This window comes from Pseudorca crassidens, chromosome 11, assembly GCF_039906515.1.
Source record: "Pseudorca crassidens isolate mPseCra1 chromosome 11, mPseCra1.hap1, whole genome shotgun sequence".
In the NCBI taxonomy this organism is placed as follows: Eukaryota; Metazoa; Chordata; class Mammalia; order Artiodactyla; family Delphinidae; genus Pseudorca; species Pseudorca crassidens.
Genome location: NC_090306.1, coordinates 43,249,260 through 43,272,109, shown reverse-complemented (window position 1 = coordinate 43,272,109; position 22,850 = coordinate 43,249,260). Strand labels below are relative to the sequence as shown.

Here is a 22,850-nt window from a genome sequence, read left to right as displayed (position 1 = left end):
CCTAGGAACAGGGAGTATACACTGCTTACCTATCAAGTCAGCTGAATACTAGGTTGGTAGGATTCAGGCAGTTCTGGCAGGGTGACTGCCCCAACCCCATCTCCCCACAGTCTGAACTAAGGTGGAGGGTGGTGGTGGTGGAGCATTTGTGGCTCCTATGCAGCCCGCCTCACTTCCCTGGCAGTGATGATACCTCAGGGGTTGTCAAACTCCTCAACCAGCAGTCTCACTAGCTAGTCGGAGCTGCTGCTGAGCAGATGCTGCAGCCCTGGGAACAACTGACACTAAGGCAGGAGTTCTCAGATTTGGGGACCCCAATCGCTTTTACATTTTGACCAGAAAAGAACTGAAAAACTTTCATAAAACAATATTTATCCTGAATACATCTGATGGATTCTGATATTATTGCATTCCATTTCTTTCTTTTTTTTTTTTTTGGAAAAAAGTGAATTTCATGACCTGTTAACGTGTCATGACCTACAATTTGAAAACACTGGCTTAAGGCTCCCTTCTGACACATCCTGAGTGAGACTTGACAGGCACGTGCCTCTCAGCCCTTTGCCGAATGTGGCAGAAAATGTTTGGGAGCATGTGATGTGGTAGAAGAGGCAGTTTGGATTTGCAATCAGGAAAGCAGGCCTTGATTCCTGGCTGTGTCCTGAACTAGTCACATAGCTTAACCCTTCCTCCTGTATCTGTTTTCTCATCAGTAACGTGCAGCTAATAGTAATGCCTTCCCTATGTAGTTCAAGGCTTTGTAAGTGAGAACTCTTCGCACACTGAAAAGAGCGTGCAAAGGTCAACTTTTTTTTTTTTTTAATTATTTTATTTTTATTTATTTTTGGCTGCGTTGGGTCTTTGTTGCTGCACACGGGCTTTCTCTAGTTGCGGCAAGCGGGGGCTACTCTTCATTGAAGTGCACGGGCTTCTCATTGCAGTGGCTTCTCTTGTTGCAGAGCATGGGCTCTAGGCGTGCGGGCTTCAGTAGTTGTGGAGCGCAGGCTGTAGAGCACAGGCTCAGTAGTTGTGGCACACGGGCTTAGTTGCTCCGCGACATGTGGGATCTTCCCGGACCAGGATTCAAACCCGTGTCCCCTGCGTTGGCCGGCGGATTCTTAACTACTGCGCCACCAGGGAAGCCCCAAAGGTCAATTTTAATTCCCTTCACTTTCTAGAACCACCTCTGCCCCCCAGCAAACCCCAGGAATGCTTTGTGCCGAAGTAGCGTGCAGTCTGATCTGCATGCATGCTGTTACCTGTATCAGGTTAACTTTTGTTGATTTCAGCACGAGGCCGTCCCCATGGGCTGTCTTTACAGTTTGTCCTCTTAGTTCATTTGTCTGCTCAGCAGCTTGCGGTTGAGTAGGAGCATTGGCGCTGACCCTCCCTCTGTCCTTCGTTCAGTGCAGCCGCTGCCCAAGGGGGACCAAGTGCTGAATTTCTCCGACGCAGAGGACTTGATTGATGACAGTAAGCTCAAGTGAGTGGCTGGGGCCACAGGCAGGGCCCCAGTGTCTCCGCAGGACAGAGCTCCCTGTGCTGCCTGGCCCTGCCTCTCCTGCTGCAGGGAACGGAGCCCAGCCCAGGCTCGGCCTGGAGCTCCAGTTGTAGCTGTTAGTCTCCCTGCTAAGCGCCCTCCCCGGCCCCCCACCCCCGTTGTATCTTACCCCCACCCCAGGGAGGGAAGCTAGGCTAAGGCCAGAGGAGCAGCCCACGGGACCACTGGGCTGAGGGACTGAGGGATCCTACTGAGCCCAGTAGCACCTAATGGTGATGGCGGGTGAGCTCAAATTGGAGTCTGATTCATCCTTCCCTTCTCGCCCCCCAGGGAAATGCGAGATGAAGTCCTAGAACATGGTGAGTGTGCCCTGGTGGGGACAGTGAGGGGGTGGGAGCTCCTGCTGGAACAGAGAGAAACAGTACAAGGTGCTGGTTACCTCAGCGTGTCCTTCATTACCACCCCACCTCACCCCAGAGCTGACAGTGGCTGACCGGCGTCAGAAACGAGAGATTCGGCAGCTGGAACAGGAACTGCATAAGTGGCAGGTGCTAGTAGATAGCATCACAGGTGAGGAGGCCGGGGGACCAGCAGGGTCGTGCTCCAAATCCCTTCGCCCCTCCCTGCGCCCCCTTGGCTGCTTAGCTGGGTTCACCCTCGTTTCCCAGACCTCTGGCTCCTTTCCCTTAGTGGATCTTGCCCTGGCTCCCTGCCTTCCATGCTGTGGCTCTCAAGAGTGGGCTCCTCTCTGACATGAGCTGCTCTCCCCCAGGCATGAGCTCTCCGGACTTTGACAACCAGACCCTGGCAGTGCTGCGGGGCCGCATGGTGCGGTACCTGATGCGCTCGAGAGAGGTGAGGCCGGCCCAGCCCTCGCTGTCCTCATCCCCATCCCCACCCCTACCTCCCCCTTCCTAGGTTCCCCTCCTCCATCGATCTTCCCCTCACTGCCCTTTCTATGTCTGGTCCCTGATTTCTCATCTTTCCTGGGCCTGTGTGGACTCCTCCCCATTCCTCAGGTTCCAGCCCTCACCTGCCCCATTTCCCCAGATCACCCTAGGCAGAGCAACCAAGGATAACCAGATTGACGTGGACCTGTCTCTGGAGGGTCCGGCCTGGAAGATCTCCCGGAAGCAAGGTACCAGCGGGAAGCAGTGTGAGGATGTTGCTCCCAGCCTCTCGCTGCCCTCCAGCCCTGGGGCTTGGTCTCCGTGGGAACCTCAGGGACTGGGTGGGGCTGAGGAGCTGGCATTTTAAGATCTCTAACTTGGGAGTCCTGGGTGCCTTCTAGCGGCCCCAGGAAGCAGAGGGAACATGGGGGTTTCAGGCCCTCTTCTGGCCTTCCCCCCATCCCATCATACCCCCGTTCCTCTCTATTCCCATAGGTGTCATCAAGCTGAAGAACAACGGTGATTTCTTCATTGCCAACGAGGGCCGGCGGCCCATCTACATCGATGGACGACCTGTGCTGTGTGGCTCCAAATGGCGCCTTAGCAACAACTCCGTGGTGGAGGTGAGCTGGGGGGAGGTGGAAAGGCCGGGATGAGCCCCATGGTGTGGTGAGGCAGCGTGTGGGCCTGCCCGGGCCCCCAGTCTCACCCCCGTCCTTAGCCACCTTCTCTCCCGCCCGCAGATCGCCAGCCTGCGATTCGTCTTCCTCATCAACCAGGACCTCATTGCCCTTATTCGGGCCGAGGCTGCCAAGATCACACCACAGTGAGAAGTGGTGGCAGGACCCCTGGGCTCTCTCTGGCTTCAGTTTCCCCTGCCCTCCCAGACCCCTGGAGCTGGCAACTCAGGCTCCTGGAAAAACCAGAGGGGGCTGCGGGAGACTCAGCTCCTGGCCCCTTGATCTGAGCCTCTGCGGGAGGGCGGGGCTGGCCCTGGGGAAGCCCCTAGAGGCTGGGCCCCTCAGGCTGCCTTAGTGCCAGAGCCCCTCACCTTCTCTCTCTGTGGAGGCCCCCACCCTCTCCCCAAGACGCCCACCTTTGCTCCATGTCTCCAGCTGGTTAGCTTCAGACTTTCCCTTTATTATTTTTCTTTTGTAAATACAACGCACTGAGTTCCCAAGTAGTTTCTTTTATTATTTTTTTTAATATAAAAAATGTGGGGACAGGTGAGGCAGGGGCACATGCAGGGGATAGCAGAACCCCTCCTTGGCCTCAGGCCACTGTCCCCCAGCCTGCAGAGGGAGATGAGACGTCAGAGGAGCAGGCTGAGGTGAGGAAGGGCCCCAGGAGTAGGAGCCCAAAGATTCCTAGCCTGGGGCCTGCGGCTGAAGAAGTTCTAGCCCTCCCTGTGAGAATCCGGGGCCAGGCCCTTGTTTGTTTGCTCTCAAGCTCCCTGCCCTGAGCCAGCGGGCAGCACGGAGTCCCGGGGGGCTGCCACCCTTCCTCCACCCTGAAGCTGGGCAGATGGCAGCATGTCTGGCAGCAGCTTTGGGGCTGGCGGTCAGACCCCTGTGCCTTCTTCCTGGGTCCACTGGACTGTGCCAGAGCCGTGGCAGCCAATCAGCACCATCTCCAGGCTTTGGGGTTCCCAGGGCAAGGCCAGGCCCCCTGCCCCTGGCGGCGGCTCTCCGGTACTGGCAGCCTCGGCCTGGTTCATGGGCTCCGGGGGCCCAGTCCTAGCCCCTTCTTCAGGAGGCGGTGGGCCTGGGGTGCTGGGCTCGGGGCAGAGTTCTCCTGAGCCTGGGGGCTCTGAGTCAGAGGTGGAGGTCCAAAAAGCTGTGGCCTGAGGCCAGGGGGAGCTCTGAGACGCCGGGGGGCCCCAGGGCCAGGGTGCCACGAGGGGAGGGGGCCCTGGACGAGGGTGGGGCCGGGTCCCACTCAAGACAGAGCCAGCTGGGGGCTGCAGGCAGTAGGAGGACGTCCCAGTGTCCACACACAGAGGCTGCAGGAGCCCAGAGGCGCTGGCCGGGCAGGGCCCCTCTCCTGACGCCCGAGGGGATGGGCCCTCCCCATGGGGTGCCAGGATGAGCTGCACAGCCTGGCGAAGGGACTGCAGCCCCTCCCGCATCTGCAGCACCTGCTCAGACAGCTCCATCACCTGCAGGGAAGGGAGGAGGGTGGGAGGAGGGTGTGGTCAGTGGGGTGGGGACCTCACAACAGCAGGCGCCCCCACCCTTGCCCCTCACCCACCGCCTGCCGAAGCTTGTCCAGCATGTCTGTGTTCCTCACCTCGCTGGGCCCAAGGGGGACAGTGAGCAGGCTGTTCTCTGTGGACAGTAGGGTGGGGTTACCAGGCAGGGCTGGTGAATGAAGACAGCGTGGGGTCCAGGCTTCCGCCCGCTTAGCGCAGACCACACTGGCCTGGCCAGGCCTGCTGCCGCCAGGAACAGCCACTTACAGCCTTACCTGAGTTGCTGAATTCTGTGCAAACCGCCAGGGGGCCTCGGGCACACTGGCTTGTGCTTCTCCCTCAGGAAGCTGCCTTTGTGCCTGTCTCTTGTTCTGTCCTCCAGGCAAGGGGACACTACCTGGGCCGCCTGGCCTGCCCAGGGGCCACTTCCAACTCTGCTTCCCCAGTCCTGTATCCCCCCCAGTGGGCCAGACACGGTGCTGAGGGTTTCAGCACCATTATCTCATTTAACATGCACAACCACCTTTTTACAGATGGGAAGCTGGGGTGAGAACCGAGGTCACACAGAGATCTGGCAGCAGAGATCTCACCAAGCTCCATTCCAGCTACCTTCCAACACCAAGGTGCTGGTCTTACCCACTGCCCTGCCCAAACCATGCAGGTGGGTGAGGGCAAGAGGGCACCCAAAGTCTGTGCCCTGCCACTTTCTCAGAGGCTCCCAGGGCAAAGAGGCTGCCCTGCCAACTTCCCCCCGGACCCGGGCCCCAGTACCTGGTCCGGGAGAGGGGCTGCTGCTACATTCTGGGCCAGACCGCCTCACCCGGAAAGAGAACTTGGGCTGGTCAGAGCCACAGCCGTCCTCAATGCCATCTACTACCCTGTGGACACAGAACAACAAATCAGTTGACAGACAGCCACTGCAGTGTTTCATGGGACAAGATGCCCCACTGTCCGCAGAGGCTGCAGAGGCTTGGAGCTGGGCCGGGGACTTGGGGCCCCAAGCGAAGGGTAACACGTGGTCCCTTCCTCTAGGAGCTCGCAGTTTCACTAGGGATTCAAACTTGAATGAGGTGAAACAGCAAGAGAGTTCTGAGCAGTGCGTGGCATGAATGGTGGAACGGGGGCAGCAGAGAGGAGGAGGAGTCAAGGAAGGCTTCTTGGAGGAGGCTGGAGGGACAGATGGGCATCCAGGGCAGGGGTGTGCCTGGCCGGGGCCCCAGCCCTATCACTGCAGCTCTGCCCAGAGTTTAGTGGCCCAGAGCTCGCTCACCTGGGGCTCAGATCTGGGGGTACATTCCATGGCACAGAGGGCAGCCGCAGCCCCTCTAAGCTCTGAGGGTGAGCAGAGGGGCCGGCCTCAGCCTGCAAAGCTCCTGCCCTGCCCGGCCGCCCTCTGCCACCCAGCGGGTGCCGGGGCGCTGGTCGTCGTGGTGATAGCAGCTTGGCGGCCGAGGAGGATGAGGTGCAGCTGGGGGACAGCAGGGGGCTGGAGGGCTCATCAGCTGGGGCTGGCGAGGCTGTGGGGCCCTGCTCCCCATCTGTCTCCTTCTCCTCCAGTGTGGACATGAGGGTGTTGTCGCCGCTCAGGGAGCTGGTGTCCACCTGGGGATAGTGGGGGACAGGGAATCATCATGGGGAGCTCCCGCTATGTCCCACTCACAACCACCCCGACCTGGTCTCATCACCCTAGACAGGAGGAGCTGTTTTTGTTAAACAGGATGCCCAGTGTCTCCCACCTCCCAAGGAAGAGACTCGGCAAGGGAACGGGGTGCTTTTCTGCTGCCACCACAAAGCCACCAAGCCCCGGAGGCGTTTGCTGTCCCTCAAAATGCTAGCCAAGTGTGGACACGCTGTCCCTCTACTTGGTCCCTGAGGCTAACTGAACTATCCAGGAGGACCTGGTACCAAAAACCGGTTTGGAATTAGTAAGGTAAGGCAGGAAAATTCAAAAGCCCCTCAGAGCAGTCCTGTGTCACTATGAAGAAGCAGGGGGCACTGCAGGGCTCTCTGCAGAGGCGGCCTGGAGACTAGTGTGCGGCCTGCCTGGCCCCGACCCATGGGCACCACCCCTCATCTGTGACCTCACAGCCTCCTTGTCTGGTACCGCTGGACTCGCGGGCCGTCTCATGGGCCGGCAGAGCTGGGAGTGGCGGCTGAGGAGAGCTGGGCTGGGCTCTAAAGGACAGTGTGAGAGTGTGAAGGGGCAGCAGAGCGTAGAGCCCCACCACCACCACGTGCGGGGTGCTCACACGGCACTCCCACAAACCCCTTCTCTGCCCGCACCCTCACCTCTGCGGGGCCTCCGCCAGCACCCAGGTTGTAGCTGAGCTCCCCTCGGAGGCCCCTGCTGAAGCGGGGGGCGAACTCGGGGTACAGCGCGAGGCTCTCGTGCAGGCCAGCCAGCTGCAGACACTGCAGGACGCAGTACGTCAGCCCCTTCACATCGGCGTTGGCCTTGACCACCTGCTCACGCCGGGGCAGCTCACAGCCAATCAGATCGCCCTTCCCTGGGAAGAGGAAGCAGAGGTCAGCAAGTCCTGCCCCTCAGCCACCCGAGCCGAGATGGGGGTTGAGTGGGGCCTCTCCAGCCAGGACAGGTGGGGAGTAGTGGGGCCCGGGCCCTGGCTGACCCCTGCTGCCTGCCTCACTGGCTCCTCAGACAGGCTCGGGGTGAAGAGCACTGTGACCCAGGTGCTCAGGCACATTTGGGATCAAAGCACTGTGCTGAAACAACCCAAATTTCAGAGCTGAGACACCAGTTCTAGTGATTCCCAGGTTGCCTGTGGATCAGAATCCTCCGGGAAAGTTAAACCAACCAGACTCCCCGGGGCCCATCACTACCTACAGAATCATAATATCTACTGGAGACCCCACAATTGTTAAGCCCTGCAGGTGACTCAGAGCGTGTCCAGGAACCAGTATGTGGAACCAGCAAGTTAGTGCTGTGTGGCACAGTGAAAAAGGCAGGGGGCCGCGTTATTTCACCGCCCTGAGCCCTGGTGCCTCATCTATATGAGAGATCCTGCATTGAACTGAGTCTGTGGTGCTTTCGCGATCTTACCAGAAGGTGTCAATGGAGGGTTTTCCCACCACCCGGCTGAGACTGCCACCTGGCTGACAGCGATTGTAAAATGGCATCAACTCGAGTCCGCATCCTAATCTCAGAGATGTTAAATTGTGGGGAAAAAATGTGTGACTTAGAATCGATGAAATAGGATGTCTCCAATCAGGGACATGGTGATAAGCTAGTGTAGGTAACGTGCCTGACACATAGATGGCCAATCAAATTTCATTTCCTTCCCTTCCCTCCCGAAAAGAGTCCCCTATCGATCATTCCCAAAAGGTATGGCATGCCACCAGGGCTTGGGCAGAGCACTCACGGCCCTCACAAGGCAGCTCAACCCACGGCCAGACATTTCACGAGATTAGACAGCGTTTCCTCATCCTTAAGGAAAACGATGGCTCGCTGCCACCCCCGCTGTGGGCTGCCTCACGCTGCCAGCAGAACTCACTGAGCTTAAAGGCCTCCTCTAAATGTTCATGGACTTTTGCTCAAATTTAAGTGCAGAACGCATCGTCGTTAAATCTTATTTTCTTGGTTTCAGGCCATCCTTCTGGTTCCTTCGGAGAGCTGTTTGCATCTCAGTGTGATCATCTGATGAATGAGCTCTCTGTCCTCACGTGTGTCATCTGGAAATAGGATAAGTATGTATTTCTTGTCTTCATCCAAGAGAGGAGATAAAAACGAGAACTAGGACAGGACCGAGGACGGAGTTCCATACCACTGGTCTCAGGGACCAGAGCCTGCCCTCCAGGCTGGCCTCTCAGACACAGCCTCCAGCTCAGCTCCTCAAGGCCTGTAAGGTCCTCCCTGCACCGTCGCCCAGCTCACCTCTCTTCGTCCTGCCTCTTTCCTCCCCAACTAACTTTGCACACTTAGCTGTTAGTTCATACACAGAGGTAAGGGCCAGAAATGACACTGCTAGATGTGCCGTGAGCCTTAGCTGCAAGGAGCAGGCAGGAAGCACCTGGATGTTCAACTAAGGAGGCAGGTGGGGGATGGGGTGAAGGCAAAGCAGAAAACCAGGCCATGATGAGGGCTGGGGAACCAGGCATCCACCAGGGCATCCAGAGGGGCCACGTCAACAGAGGAAACAGTTCATCCGGAACATGTGGGTAGGGACAGGATGGATCAAAGGTGGCTTAGGTCCCAGTGCTGGGGAATTCTGGAGGCAAAGGCCACGGCACAGGCGGTGGCCACCCGTGAAGCTGTCTTAATACCGAACGTGGATATTCTGAGACCTGGTGCCTGGCATCAGAGAAGAGAGATTCTTTCAGGACCCATGCCAGCTCCCAGCCACGCTGCTTCCTCAGCTCCCAGCTGAAAACCATCTGCTTAATAATCCACTAGACAATCTTGCTTTGGAGTGACCAGTCTGCCACTGTCAAAATCTGCCTTTTTGCCCTTCTGAATCTCTCCAGTTCCCCATCATTTCTCAAGGACTGCCAGCCATATGTGAGTGGCCATAACTCCGTTTGTTCAGAGTCCTGGCATTAACTCCACGTAGGGCGAGAAGTCAAACTCATGAACGACACCTCTCTCAGCTCGCATGGTATTTCTTTCTTCTGTTTCCTGTTGGAAGACCATCCTCCTCAAGGAAGAGAGGATGGACACACAGTCGCTGCTGGGCGTGTGGTCTTGCTGGTTCTCCAGGTTAATGACAGGCTTCAGCCCCTCCAGGCGTCAGCTGTCCCCACAGGGAGTCTGCAAGTGCTGCTGCCTGAGGATTTGGCTGTGGTCCTGGCGCCTTCCATCAGTGTGTGAGGCCCTCCGTGACCCACGCAGATCACAGCATCCCCACCCTCTAGGGTCCCTGCTGAAAGCCTCCCACAGCCCCGGAGCCTGCAGCCCCGTGTTGCCCACTACCCTGAAATCGCGCCCTTTCTGCGGGATGAGTCTCCCCAGAGCAGAGCGCCTAAGAACACAGTGTTAAGAAGCCTGAGGTTTAGAGTTAGCAGACCAGGTTCTAGCCCTAGCCTGCCTGTTCATTAACCTCTTGGAGCCTCAGTTCCCTTCTATGCAAAATGGAATAGCGATCATTCCTCCGCACTGGGTTTTGTGAGGTTTGTGTAAGTTGAAGCATGTAAGGGCCGGGACACAGGGCTGACCCCGCTGCGGGACCCCTGGGGCCAGCATTATTATCATGTCAGTTCTGAAACTGCAATCTCCCCTTCCTTGTCTAGGGAATTGATCCCTCATCTTCACCTCTTTCTTTTGCCAAGAAGGGAAGTGTATTCACAGTCTGAGCTCTGCTGTCACCCATCGCAACCCTGGGCTTGTTCGAGGACCTTCCCTAGGAAAGTAGCATCTTCCCTCTTGGGCCTGGCCGGGGTGGGCGGGGGGGAGGTTGCAGTGAATAAGCATGGCGTTCACACACACCTCCGGTCAGTTAATCTTCAACAAAGGAGGCAAGAATTTACAATGGGAAAAAGACAATCTTTTCAGCAAGGGATGTTGGGAAAGTTGGACAGCCTCATGTAAATTAGAACACACCCTCTCACCATACACAAAAATAAACTCAAAACGGCTCAAAAACTTAAACATAAGAGATTACACCATAAAACCCCTAGAAGGGGACATTGGCAAAACATTCTCTGATATAAATCGTATCAATGTTCTCTTAGATCAGTCTCCAAAGGCAATAGAAATAAAAGCAAAAATAAACGAATGGACTAATCAAATACTAGCTTTTGCATAGCAAAGGAAACCATAAACAAAGTGAAAAGACAACCTATGGAATGGGAGAAAATATTTGCAAACGATGCAACCGACAAGGGCTTAATTCCCAAAATATACAAACAGCTCATACAACTCAACAACAAAATAACAAACAATCCAATCGAAAAAGAACCAAACAGACATTTCTCCAAAGAAGACATACAGGTGGCCAAGAGGCACATGAAAAGATGCTCAACATCGCTAATTATTAGAGAAATGCAAACCAAAATTTCAATGAGGTACCATGTCACACCGGTCAGAATGGCCATCATTAAAAAGTCTACAAATAACAAATGCTGGAGAGGGTGTGGAGAAAAGGGAACCCTCCTATACTGTCGGTGGGAATGCAAGTTGGTGCAGCCACTGTGGAAAACAGAATGGAGGTTCCTCAAAAAACTAAAAAGGGAGTTGCCGTATGATCCAGCAATCCCACTCCTGGGCATATATCCAGACAAAACTCTAATTCAAAAAGATATAAGCACCCCTATGTTCACAGCAGCAGTATGTACAATAGCCAAGACATGGAAACAACCTAAATGCTCATCGACAGACAAATGGATAAAGAAGATGTGGTGTGTATATATATATATATATATATATATATATATATATATATATATATATATATAATGGAATACTACTTGGCCATAAAAAAGAATGAAATAATTCCATTTGCAGCAACGTGGGTAGAACTAGAGATTATCATACTAAGTGAAGTCAGTCAGACAGAGAAAGACAAATACCACGTGTTATCACTTATATGTGGAATCTAAAATATGACACACATGAACGTACCTACAAAACAGAAACAGACTCACAGGCATAGAGAACAGACTTGTGGTTGCCAAGGGGGAGGGGGGTGGGGGAGGGTTGGATTGTGAGTTTGGGGTTAGCAGATGCAAACTATTATACATAGAATGGATACACAACAAGTCCTGCTGTATAACAAAGGGAACTATATTAAATATTCTGTGATAAACCAGAATGGAAAAGAATATAAAAAAAGAACATATATATATATATGTATAACTGAATCACTTTGCCGCACAGCAGAAATTAACACAGCGTTGTAAATCGACTCTACTTCAATAAATTTAAAAAAAAAAAAAAAAAAAAAAAGGGCTTCCCTGGTGGCGCAGTGGTTGAGAGTCCGCCTGCCGATGCAGGGGACACGGGTTCGTGCCCCGGTCTGGGAAGATCCCACATGCCGCGGAGCGGCTGGGCCTGTGAGCCATGGCCGCTGAGCCTGCGCGTCCGGAGCCTGTGCTCCGCAACGGGAGAGGCCGCAGCAGTGAGAGGCCCGCGTACCGCCAATAAAAAAAAAAAAAAAATGGCGTCCATGCCTCCCTTTCTCCTGCCTGAACACTCTTTCCAGCACTTTCCTCCTTAGCATTTGATTTTCCTCCTTGACAGGAAGTGCTCCCCTCCGTCCCCTCACAGACCGAAGGCTGGTCCTTCGCTCAGTCTGGCCTACAGCACCCGTGAGATTGAGTTCACCTTGTGTTCCCGCCTTGTGGTCACTGGGTCCGCTCTGAGCTTTGCCCAGGGCTCCATGGCTACTCCTGACCCCACCCTGGCTGTTTCTCCCTGGTGGCCTTGCCTGCGTCTTCTCTCCGCGTTTTCTGCAGATGGGGCCCTGGTTCCACCCGCCTCCCCGCAAGCCCTGGCGTCCTCCGTCCCACCCTCACAAACCTAGGATGGCGAGCACGGTGCCGCCCTTGAGCACCTCCATGGAGCCGGAGCAGACGAAGTAGAGGGCCTGGAGGGCGTCGCCTTGGTGGATGAGATACTCGCCAGGCGTGCAAAAGGCGGGCCGCAGGGCCAGGGACAGCGCCCGCAGGCAGCCGCGGCTCGCCGCCTCAAACAGGGGCAGCTGCAGGACCTCCTTGTGAAGGTGCATGGCAATGTCTGCGCGGAGCTCGTCCGGGAGGCTCTGCAACAGCTGCGGGTGGGATCAGGTGCCGAAGGTTAGGGTGGAGAGTGGGAGGCAGCCTCCCGCCAGCCCTTTCCACCGCGAGGGCCTCAGAGCAAGGGCAGGCGTGGGAGGGGCCTTGATTCCCCCCTCCCCCCACTCGCACAGCATCCAGCTCCACACAGGGTCCAATCAGTGAGGGGGGCCGCCTCTGCCTCCCTCTCAATCACTTTATCCTCCCCGCCCCCCATGGGCAGCCCTGCTTTCCCCCTCCCGGCCTTAGACCTGGCCGGCAGTGAGCAGGGCCTCTAGACCTAGCGAGCGTGGAGACGGGCCTCCGAGTCGGCCCGGCTGCCTTCTGCTCCATGCCGCTGGCCGCCCAGGACAGAGCGGAGGCAGGGGGGTCAGAATTCTGCATCTCTTGCCCTCCAGCCCGCTGCTCCTGGGACTCTAGGCCGAGCGCACACTCCTTGAAGGAGCAAAGGCAGGAAGGGCCGGCCCTGGAGGCCTGCGCACCTCGGTGGTGTCGATACCGTTGTTCACCGCCCAGGTCGCCTGGAAGTACTCGAGCATGCGCTGCTTGAGGGGCTTGGGGATGCGGTGGATGCGGATGTAGTCGCGCAGGTCGCGGGTGCGGCTGTGGTACAGAAAGCGGCGGGCGTACATGCGCTGGATGATGGCCGTCACGTTCCCAAACACCACCGCGTGCATCAGGGCTGGGGAGGGTGGCGAGAGGGGTCACCTCCAGGACCAGCCTGGCCCGGCCGGACACCGTGCGGGACACATCTGTCCTCCCCACCCGCAGCCCCGCGCTGGGCAAGGCCCCCGGCCGCTGTGTGGGGTGGAGTCCTGCGGCCAGGTGGGCTCTCCTGGCCCTGGGCTCGGGTTCCTTGGGGCCCCTAGGCGGAAGCACCTCTGGGAAGGACCTCGGGGCCCTGTGGGAGGTGGGGAGGGAGGGGTGGCCCAGGGCATGAGTCGGGGAGAGGGCCCTGGACTGGGAACGGGGCAGGCCTCACCGCCGATGAGCATGGTGCAGATGGAGAAGATCTTCTCCGTGTCCGTGTTGGCAGACACGTTGCCGAAGCCCACGCTGGTGAGGCTGCTGAGTGCGAAGTAGAGGGAGGTGATGTAGGCGCTGCGCAGTGAGGGGCCGCCCAGGAGCTCGGGCCCCGTCCTGTTGGCCTCGCTGCTGCTGCTGCTACAGTTGTCACTCTGGCCAGAGCTGTTCCCTATAGCTGGGCTCCGGCCCACCAGGTAGTAGGGGGTCTCCAGTCGGCGGGCCAGCTCCTGCAGCCAGCCTGGGGAGGGGGCAGGACAGCACTGCTGCACTGCGGGCGCAGGTGTGCCTGCTGGTACCCCCAGGGGGGGGACACACATGGCTGCAAATCCACCCCCCACGGCTTCCTGCCATGTCCGTCCCTCCTCTACCAGCCCGGCGTGCCCCTGTGCACCCCCTCCCCCCTCCCCAAGACAAGCACACGAGGTCGAGACTGTCATCTCCCCAGACGGTGTCTCTGGGTGCCGAGGCTGGAGTGAGGAGCTCTACACCCTCCTCCCTGTGCTGGCGCTAATCCCGGGGCGGTGGGCCCAGCTGGAGGGGGCAGAGGGACTGGGGGGTTCATTGCACCAGCCACAGCCTCATCCGCAGGGCCGCCTCCTCTGCCTTGTCCTCCCAGACTCCTCTTGCTTTTTCTCTGAGCTCCGGAAAGCCGCCCCCGATTCAGCCTCATCCCCCCCACCCCACAACCACACACACCACCCAACCTCATGCACGCGTTCTCGGGCACACCGACGTGGACGTGTGCACACACCAGTAAGGCTACAGACGCAGTCGAGAGGACAAGGACACACGTGTGTGAGCATAGTCCCAGGAGCACAGCCACGGCCTGTGCACACTTGGGAGAGACAAGGGTACGCGGGCTCTTGCACACTGACACCCAGGTAGGAGAGGGACACACCTGCATGGACACAAGCACACAGGTGAGTGCACTCAGAGGCCACAGACAGGCAGGCCACCGCCGTGCACACAGCTCTCTACACGCAGACACAAGCCAGCCTGGGACACTGAGAGGAGAATAAAGATCGCCCCAGTCTCATCAACCCCCCATTCTCTGGTCTGGCCTTGGAGGAGGTGGGGCTGCGTACTGGGGTCTCTCAGGAGCCCACAGCCGCCCAGAGTTACTCAGCCCAGCTGGAGGGCTGTGGGAATTCTAGGGTGTTAGATGGGGGTTCCCAGGGTCCACAGAGGTCCCAGGGGTCCTGGCAGAGCTGGGGGCCATGGGGAGCAAGGGAGAGAGAGCAGATCTAGCATAGAAGTCCAGAGGGTGGGCTCAGGATCACAGGCTGCGGTGGGACCCACCTCTCCACGTGCCCCTCCCCAGCTCCCTACTCCACACTCACCCTAACATCGCACATGCTGCTGCTCTCTGTGGCCCTCACACCCCTCCTCCCACCACACACCCATTTATTCAGCAATCTCACACGTGTGCCAGGAGCCGGGGGACCCCCAGAAGCTTACTGCAAAAACGTCTCACAGGTACACAGCACCCGAGGGTCCCGGGATGGGGCTCAAACCCATGTGCTATTGGCTAGAGCTAGAAGGCTTCCCGGAAAAGGGGACACTGGTGGTTTGTCTCAGAGGATGGGTAGTTTTGAGACAAACTGAGAGGGGGTCATTCCTGATCTAGGGAAAGGTGTGGGCTAAACCTAGAGCTGGAGACAAGTACAGGCGAGCAGCTTGGCTTAGCTAGAATGTGGGGTCCGCACTGAGGGAGCAAACTCCAGGCTAAGGAGTTGGGGGGATGTGTAAAGTCCGGAGCCAAGGTGAGGACTCACCCTCCTGTTATTTGAGATGTGCTGTGAGAACGCAAGGAAGTACACAAAACCCTTCAGTCGTTACTTAGTTGGGCCTCTGAGGTGAAGCCGGTAGCTGGGTGAGGAGGGGGCTGGAGGGTGGAGAAGCAGGAGGGTGAGGGCAGGATGCAGAGGGGTCCCTCCTCACTCAGTCTTGGTCATGGGGCATTGGCAGCCCCTGGAGCTGGTGGCGGGATGGTCCCTCTGCGTGTCGGCTGCAGAGGCCGTTCTGGAGGCTTTCATACTGAGAAATGCTCTGAGCGACCTCCCTCAGTGTTTAGCACACTCTTGAAAATCCAGCCCATCTCCACGGGGCTAATGGGATTCTGGGGCTGGAACTTTATGTCCACACCAGGGCAGTGGAGCAGTAGAACCAAGGCAAGGAGGCAAAGGGAAGGCACCTCCCACCACACAGAGCTGGGCCAACAAGAGACGCCACCCTTACCCATGGACATCCCTCCCGAGGTGGACTTAGGGAGGTCTGGGTGTGGCTCCCACCCAGCTGGGGGGTAGTTTCCCTGGAGAAAGAAGGGGCAGATGATGATGTGAAGGACTTGGGAACTCCCCTAATGTGAACTAGCCCCTCTGGAACTTAGGGTTCAAGGGTGTGATCTGCCCAACAGTCAGCCCGCCCCTTACAAGCCCCATGCTCTCCGTGGAGGGGCTCAGAGCCCCTCTGGGAGCCAAAGGTGTTCTTCATGTCCGCTCAGCAGCCCCTGTGACGTGGTCAGAATGGAGGATCCCCATGGACGCAAGACACTGGGTGTCTGGGCTGTGTGTGGGGAGGGGACTGACCTGGGGATGTGGTGTGTCACCCACGTAGGGGTTGGGGCTCTGCATCACTGTTACCCATCTCCCAGTCCTCTGAGCATGTTCGTCGGGGGCGTCTGACCCCAGAGCCGCCTCCGCCACAGCCTTCCCCTGGGAAGGGCAGGCGCCACGGAGCTGACATACTGCCTGGAACGTGTTGGTTCCTGTGCTCAGCAGCTAGAGCTTTGGGGAATATCCAAGTGGGCCTCTGGGCTACACACCAGTCTCCGTGGGCTTGGCGAGGGAGGGAGGATTAGCGGGAGTCTCCTCGTCCCTGGGAACAGATCAGAGCATGTTTCTAAGGCCAACCTGGACTCCTGGTGACCGACCCCATCAAGAGAAGACAGTCATGGCGGGGGGCGCATCTGAGCAGCTGGGCTCTTGCCCACTGACTGGAAACGGGGGCTAAAGGCCAGTTACGGGGAAGTTGCCAGAAGGCTGGAGGGCATGGGAGGAAGAAGGTGTGTCCAATTTTGGATCTGCGGGCATGGAGAGTTAGACCTTGTTGGAACAGAACGGTCTGGAGACAGAGAGAGAGGATGGAAGTTGAGATGTTCACACCGTGGTGCCAGTGGAATCGCCCAGGAAGAGCAAGGCGGGGGGCCGGGGAAGGAGGAGGCCTCCTCACAGGGCAGAGAGATGGCTGGCAGGGTCAGGTACTACAGGGACTTCAAAGGGATAAGAGTTTGGCCCCAGAAGGTCACTGTGACCTTTAGGGTGACATTTGGGGTTGAGAGGTGGAGGTGGAAGCCCTCCTGGCAGGAGTTAAGACGTGAGTGGGAGGTGAGCAGAGAGAGGAGCTGCGAGAGGGGAGGTGAAATGAGAGTGAAGACGCTGTTGGGACGCAGAGAAAGGCTGCATTTCGGGCTGGGGAAGGGCTGAAGCAGCTGAGAACCATGCTGCCGGAGGTGACAGGAGTGGGCAAGGGGCCTTAGGGGCCAAGATGGTGGGGGATGAGCTTTTGAGAGGGTGGCCGGAAAGCGCCAGGCATCGGAGCAACCCTGGAGAGGTCTTCTGAGAGGGGTGGGGTACCCAGCTGGGCAGGCAGTGGGCGAATGTGAATGTGGCACAAGCTTGACCACGAGGAGGCCATGATGGGTGAATAGACTCCCCCAGGCAGCCCACCAGGCTTCCTCCACAACGTGGGCCTGCAGGAGAGCAGGCCTGCCTCGAGGTGGTGGCTCTGTCACGCTCCCACCTGCACACACACGCGCCAGCCCCCTCATTCTGCTTACAAACACACACCTACTGGCACACATGCCCCTGATACACACCTATGGGCATGTACACATGCAGACTTGCACACATCTCTCTGCTACCTTACATCAGCTCACGGACATCCCCTGCTAGACACACACTTGGACTCACATTTCCCTGACGCACGCACCCTCAAGTGAACAGACTCCTTGAGCACATATGTACACACACACGCACACGCGTGCGCGCACACACACACACGCACACACACAGAGGCAGCCTCCAGTACCGATCTCAGGCAGCTCGGAGGCGCTGCTCTCGATTTCCCGCTGGCCGATGTAGAACCAGATGCAGGCCACCCAGTGGGCGAGCAGGGCGAACACGGCCATGAGCAGGGTCAGCACCACGGCGCTGTACTGCGAGTAGCGGTCCAACCGCGGGAGCAGGCGCAGCAGGCGCAGCAGGCGCAGCGTCTTCAGCAGATGCGCCCCGAAGTACTGAGGTGGGGGGAGGGGGAGGTCACCCCAGGGCCGGCCCCCCCCGTTCTGCCCCAAAGCCCACCCAGCCCAGCCGCACTGACCACGTTGACCTTGAAGGCGTGTAGCAGGTCGAAGGGCAGCGCTGCAATGACATCCAGCAGGAACCAGGTGCTAACGTAGTGGAGGCAAATGGACTTTGGGGCAAACACCACCTGGCCCGACTTGGACACGAACGTGGTGCGGAAATTCAGCACAATGTCTGGGGGAAGTTGGGGCGGGAGTCAGCACCGGTGGGGAGGAGCCACATTTTCCTGGGCACCTGCTCAGTGTGTAACACTGTCCTGGGCCCTTTACCTGCATTGTCTTAGTTTTCGTAGTAAGCCAGAGGGTGGATACTGTGCCTATGTGATGGAGGGAGAAACCAGCTTGGAGAGGCTATGACTAGCTCAGGGCCAAGTAACCCATTAGTGATGAAGACATATTCGGAGCCTAGGTCTGATTTCAAGGCCCACAGGTCATAAACGGGGGAGGGCAAGGGGGACACTGGGGGGCAGTAGAAGCCATGCAGAGTATCCCCATCAAAGCCCGGGGGGTCACTGGCCCAGGGAGGGGTGGGAGGCACAGAGCACACATACCAAGAATGAAGAGGACCTCCACGGCCAGGTCGCAGACGCTGGGAGGGCCACGGGCGGCACTGGGCTCCCGGGCTGTGCTCACGCACACGCTGTAGGGCACGGTGACAGCCACGTAGAGGGTGGCGAGCAGGATGAAGCCGTCCCAAGTGGCCCTCAGTGCCCCACAGTGCAGCAGGATGAAGGGTGACTTCCGGATGGCAGCGACTTTGTACTCGGGCAAATTTGGCTTCTCTCCAAACACCCCCTGAATGAGAGGCAGGGCAGGTCCAGGCAGGGAGAACAGGAAATTGGCACAGACTGAGTTTGGATGGGGTCTGGGACAGGCATCTGCCTCCTTTCTCTCCCTGCATTCTCAGAACGACCTCTGACACAGGCATCAGAGTCCCCTTGTTATAGATCAGAAGACTGAGGATTGGTGAGCTCAAGTGACTTAGGTGAGGTCACACAGCTGCTTAGGGGAGGAGCCAAGATTGAGCCAGGGCCCACCTGACTCCAGGGCCAAAACTCTCCGCCATACCTTCGACAGATGAGGCATGTGACATTCTCACCACAAGCCCCAAAGTGCTGGTGGGGCCTGAGTAGCCCCCTGGACATTCTCTCTGTGGTGGGCTTGGTTCCCCTTCTCCATCTCCTCAACCGGCCCCTACCCTGCCCCACCCCCCAAACACACGCCCTAGCTCCAATCCACCTTATTGAGCTTGTGCTTGCCCTTGGGCTGCTTCTGCAGGTGCCCAGACAGGTGGTAGAGCACAGCCCGGCTCCGTCGCCGGTTGGCATTGAAGCCTTTGGACCCTGCCCGGCCATATCGGCGTCGGCCACCACCTGCAAAAGAAGAGGGGCGGGAGAGAATGATGGGCGAAGCGCTCACACGCCTCAGTCCAGGGGCTTGCGGGTAGGACACCAGTTGCTGGCCCACGGGCTGGTCCGGCTCACTGCCTAGTTAGTCTATTTAGAGCTGGGGGCACCAGCGTTTCTCACTTCCTGGGGTCACTGGCCAACACCAGCAACGGGCAGTCCTGGGGGTGCTTACAGACACTCCCCCCAGTGCCTGCTTCTAGGAGAAGGAGGTTTGGATCCAGGCAAGAGAGGAACACCACAGGGAAAGGCCTGAGAGAGGGGAGTGGGAGGTAGTTCCCAGGGTGGGGGAGTGCAGAGCTAGCAGGAGGCCATTGGGCAGAGTCGAGGCCACCCAGGCCTGGGGGTGGGGGCTGGGGAACAGAGAGTACCCCCAACACCCCCAAATGGCAAAGAGGCCTTGGAGCAGCTTCTGATGACAGCTTTGTGAGCTGTCCAAAGGCCACCCCCGGCCCTTAGAGGATGCAAGAGGGGAAAGACCACAAGGACTTAAAAGAGGGCCTTGGCCAGGGCTCCCCAGACAGGTTTGCATGAGGACAAGGAACCAGGTGGGTCTGTGCTCAGCCTCATTAATTGGTGGGAAAATGGTACTTCACGGGCACTAGTGGAATTTGTTTCTTTCAGTTTCTTAGTAAAGTTGACTTTGAAAGTCCAACTTTGTCTCCACAAGCTCTCCGTACCTGGGCCTGGGGAGATGAGAGCAGCACAGGCTCCTCGGCCAGCAGAGCGGGAGTCCGCGAGTGCAGGCGGGGTGGGGGGCCCACAATGGCCCCGCCGAGGCTTGAGGTACCCAACACCCCAGCCGCGGCAGCCAAGTCGGCAGCCCCACAGGCACCCACCTGTCTCCTTCCAGCTGTCGGGGCCCCCTCGGTTCTTGGTATCACTGATGTCCTTGTGAGAGACCAGGAAGAGGGCCACCTCCCCTTTCTCATTCTTTATGGGTATCACATCCAGGAGACACCAGAACGGGAGCCCTGGGCACAAAGACAGACTCAGCCCAGCTCCCATTCTCCGTCCGAGGCAAGGTGACAGAGGGGCCATTGACACCCCTGGTCAAGGCACATGCCAGCTCCACTTAGGACACTTAGACTCGATCCAACAGGGCGGGGGAAGGCAAGGGAGAGCAGAGACGACAGTCAGACATGTGTGTTCATAGATCTGTCCTGCTAAGTAAGATGGGGACATTTTTCTGCTGGGGTGGGAAATCCAAGATGGGAAATTGAGTACCAGCTGAGATTGGGGTGAGGACCGAAGAAAGGAGGGGCCAGGAACAAGAGGAGGGGTGGAGAAAGAGGAGAGGGGAATGTAGGAAGATGGGATGAGATGGGGAGATGGAGAAGATGGGATTGGAAAGGAGGGACTGTGGATGGGGTGGGTACCAGGCTGGGTGAGACCGCGAAAGTAAGGCAGGTTGGCCAGGCGGCCCCTCACCGCTCTTCCGGTACAGGATCAGCTCGGCCTTGAACTCCTTGTGCTCATCCAGGGCCTTGCGGATCTGTTGGCGGACGAGCTCACTGGTGTCTGGCCCATAGAGGAAGGAGCAGGCACAGCCCCGCTGCATGACCTCGGCCCGGGAGAAACCCGTGAGGTCGCAGAAGCCATCAGAGCAGTAGACCACAGGGAAGAGCCCCGCCACCTGGGCGTTGCCCAGCACGAAGTTACTATCTGCAAGAGAGCACCCCTCAGAGGAGGTGTGGGGTGAAGGGGCACAGGGTCTACTACCCCTCCTTTCCCAATTGCCTGCAATCAAAGGGTAGGTGTTACAAATCCCAGGAATCCTGTGTGTGACTGTTTGGGATGGGGGGTTGGGGGAGGGTTAGGACAGGAGCTGTTTATGAACAGGAATTAGAGTGTCACCTGTGTGCCGGTGCCCTGCAAGGTCCCACTCCTAGCATCGTGTGTATAAGCGCATTCAAGAATTGGCATGTGTGAGCCCTGAGGTTGGTGAATGCAGCCCCGTGTGGGTACTGTGCCCTCTGGAGTGTGACCTGAGCAGCTTGGGGTAAGGGGTGGGGTTAGGGATATCCAAAGGAGGACTGCAGGACCAGTTCTAGGCCAGCCTCAGCCCCCCTCCCCCCGCCCCGCCAGCTTCTGCCAGGTTCACTCACCAGCCAGGTACTCGGGTTGGCTATTTGGCTCCTCCCACCGAGACACACTTGGACGGAGAGGCAATCCAAGCCACCATCTATTCTGCACTCTGTTTGAGCCCCAGTTGCCTGAGCCCCTGGCTCAGGAATTAGTGAATGTGATCCACAATGGGGGTGTAAGAACGGTAGCTGAGCTCTGGCAGCCTGGAGCCAGGAGTGTATTGGGTAGTGGGGGGCGCTGAATCAGCAGGCTGCGGGAGCCAAGTGCAGGCAAAGCAGATGGAGAAGCCTGGGGTGGGGATGGTCTCAGAGATGGGCTTCCACCCCTATCAGGAACCAGAGACAGAGGCAGAGAGCTGGGAAGCCCCACTGGGGGTGAGTTTGAAGGAGGAGGAGAAGGGAGGGGGCTTTCACGACTTTCCCAGTGCTCAGAGCCCCGGAAAGCCAGGATCCAGAAGCTCTGGTCACCTTCTCCAAACTTCCCCAGTCTTAGTGGGAGTCCCCAAACCTATCCTTTTGGGACTAGAGGGCTCAGTGGGTTTAGGCTGGTGGGTTTAGGTGGTGAGGTGAGGTTGGACTAACAGTGCTCTCCTGAGTCCCGCCTACTCTATCTTGGTTTGCAAACCTCTTTTCTAAACCTGTTTTTTTAGCCTCTAGGCTGTCCCTCGAGCACCGCTTCCTTGCCTCACTTCCCAACCCGCCAGTTCGAGGGTAGTCTCGGTGGGATAGCGCCAGACGCAGGGATGGGATAGGTTACACTGACTAGGTCGGGGTTCGCGACCCCAGGAACAGACGACATGACCGGCCCCCAAACCCAGAGAGTTCTAGCCATTTTGCCTGGCCCGGGGCAGTGTTGACTCTGAATTTTTCGGAAACGGCGTCTGGAAGGAGACGGTGGTCCCAGCTAAAAGTGGGGCTCGGGGAAGAGAGGGCGAGAGCAGGAGGGCTCCAGGCTGAGGTGTCTGGGTGCAGGACTGACGGGAACACTGGCCAGGGACAGCTGGTCCGGGAGCCAGTGGGGCGAGGGTCGGGACTCACGCGTGCCGTCGAAGCGCGTGGCGATGGTGTCCAGGAAGGTGTTCTGCGGCGCCAGGAGTCCCCGCATGGCCGGCATCTTAGGCGGCTGTGGCCGCCTGCCCCATCCCTCCGGGGCGAGGGGGCTCAGCGCCGGGGGAGGGCGCCCAACTCGGCCGCCCCCCGCCGGGCCCCGCGCCCCCTAGCGCAGCCGTCGGGGGGCAATGCCCACCCCGGACTCGCAGGTCCCGCCAGCCGCCCGCGCGCAAGGGGGCGTCCCCGCCGTCGGGGCCCGGAGCATGGCGCGCGGCTCCTCGCGCCCAGGCCGCCCACGATTCCCGGACTCCCGGCTCCGCGCCCTCTGTGCTCTCAGCACCTTCGGCTCGAGGTGGCTGCAGCAGCGGCTCCCGTTTCGGCTGCGGGTCGGCTCCGGCTCGGGCTCCGCTGGGCACCAGATCCCCGCAGCTACCTCCTTCTGTCGGGGAGAAGCGGCAGCCTCCCTCCCTCCCTCCGGCGCCCGCAGCCAGCACCGGGGTAACCATGGAGACGGGGCACACCCAGGCAGGGCTGCCTCCTTAAAGGGACAGGCCTCCCGCCGAGGGATTCCCCCCTCCCCTCGGGACCTCGTGGGGGCAGGGGAAGCGGCGCCC

At 58.4% G+C, this 22,850-nt stretch overlaps 2 protein-coding genes across 9 annotated transcripts in view; one reads left to right on the top strand and one right to left on the bottom strand.

Annotated features, from left to right (window-relative positions):
• MCRS1 (microspherule protein 1) overlaps nucleotides 1-3,568 on the top strand; it is a 10,055-nt gene extending 6,487 nt beyond the window's left edge. For all 5 annotated transcript variants that reach the window (XM_067696427.1, XM_067696428.1, XM_067696429.1 and 2 more), the window contains 7 exons: nucleotides 1,405-1,480; nucleotides 1,829-1,857; nucleotides 1,976-2,068; nucleotides 2,271-2,353; nucleotides 2,549-2,636; nucleotides 2,884-3,011; nucleotides 3,132-3,568. In XM_067696427.1, the coding sequence (XP_067552528.1) occupies nucleotides 1,405-1,480; nucleotides 1,829-1,857; nucleotides 1,976-2,068; nucleotides 2,271-2,353; nucleotides 2,549-2,636; nucleotides 2,884-3,011; nucleotides 3,132-3,218 (584 nt within the window). In that variant the 3' untranslated portion in view covers nucleotides 3,219-3,568. The remainder of the gene's footprint in view (nucleotides 1-1,404; nucleotides 1,481-1,828; nucleotides 1,858-1,975; nucleotides 2,069-2,270; nucleotides 2,354-2,548; nucleotides 2,637-2,883; nucleotides 3,012-3,131) is intronic.
• On the bottom strand, nucleotides 3,558-22,850 carry KCNH3 (potassium voltage-gated channel subfamily H member 3). 4 transcript variants are annotated; one of them, XM_067696424.1, is made up of 16 exons: nucleotides 22,225-22,850; nucleotides 21,208-21,512; nucleotides 20,531-20,764; nucleotides 19,939-20,073; nucleotides 18,933-19,066; nucleotides 18,245-18,488; nucleotides 17,711-17,868; nucleotides 17,420-17,627; nucleotides 13,287-13,568; nucleotides 12,787-12,986; nucleotides 12,051-12,300; nucleotides 6,869-7,086; nucleotides 5,850-6,181; nucleotides 5,351-5,457; nucleotides 4,639-4,715; nucleotides 3,558-4,546 (listed from the first exon to the last, which is right to left on the bottom strand). In XM_067696424.1, the coding sequence occupies exons 3-16, from the start codon at nucleotides 20,658-20,660 to the stop codon at nucleotides 3,950-3,952; spliced, it is 3,072 nt and encodes a 1,023-aa protein (XP_067552525.1). In that variant the 5' UTR covers nucleotides 20,661-20,764; nucleotides 21,208-21,512; nucleotides 22,225-22,850; the 3' UTR covers nucleotides 3,558-3,949. The 4 variants fall into 4 exon arrangements, 3 of the variants coding, with proteins under 3 accessions (XP_067552525.1, XP_067552523.1, XP_067552524.1); XM_067696422.1 differs by lacking the exon at nucleotides 21,208-21,512; XM_067696423.1 differs by lacking the exon at nucleotides 22,225-22,850 and having other exon boundaries at nucleotides 21,208-22,217.

Coding starts and splice junctions, on each gene's coding strand:
- KCNH3 (XM_067696422.1), bottom strand. CDS start 22,300: ATGCCGGCCATGCGGGGACTCCTGGCGCCGCAGAACACCTTCCTGGAC. Junction 20,074..20,530: donor GATCCTGTACCGGAAGAGCG/GTGAGGGGCCGC, acceptor CTTTGTGCCCAG/GGCTCCCGTTCTGGTGTCTC. Junction 12,987..13,286: donor CTGCACCATGCTCATCGGCG/GTGAGGCCTGCC, acceptor CACCCTCCCCAG/CCCTGATGCACGCGGTGGTG.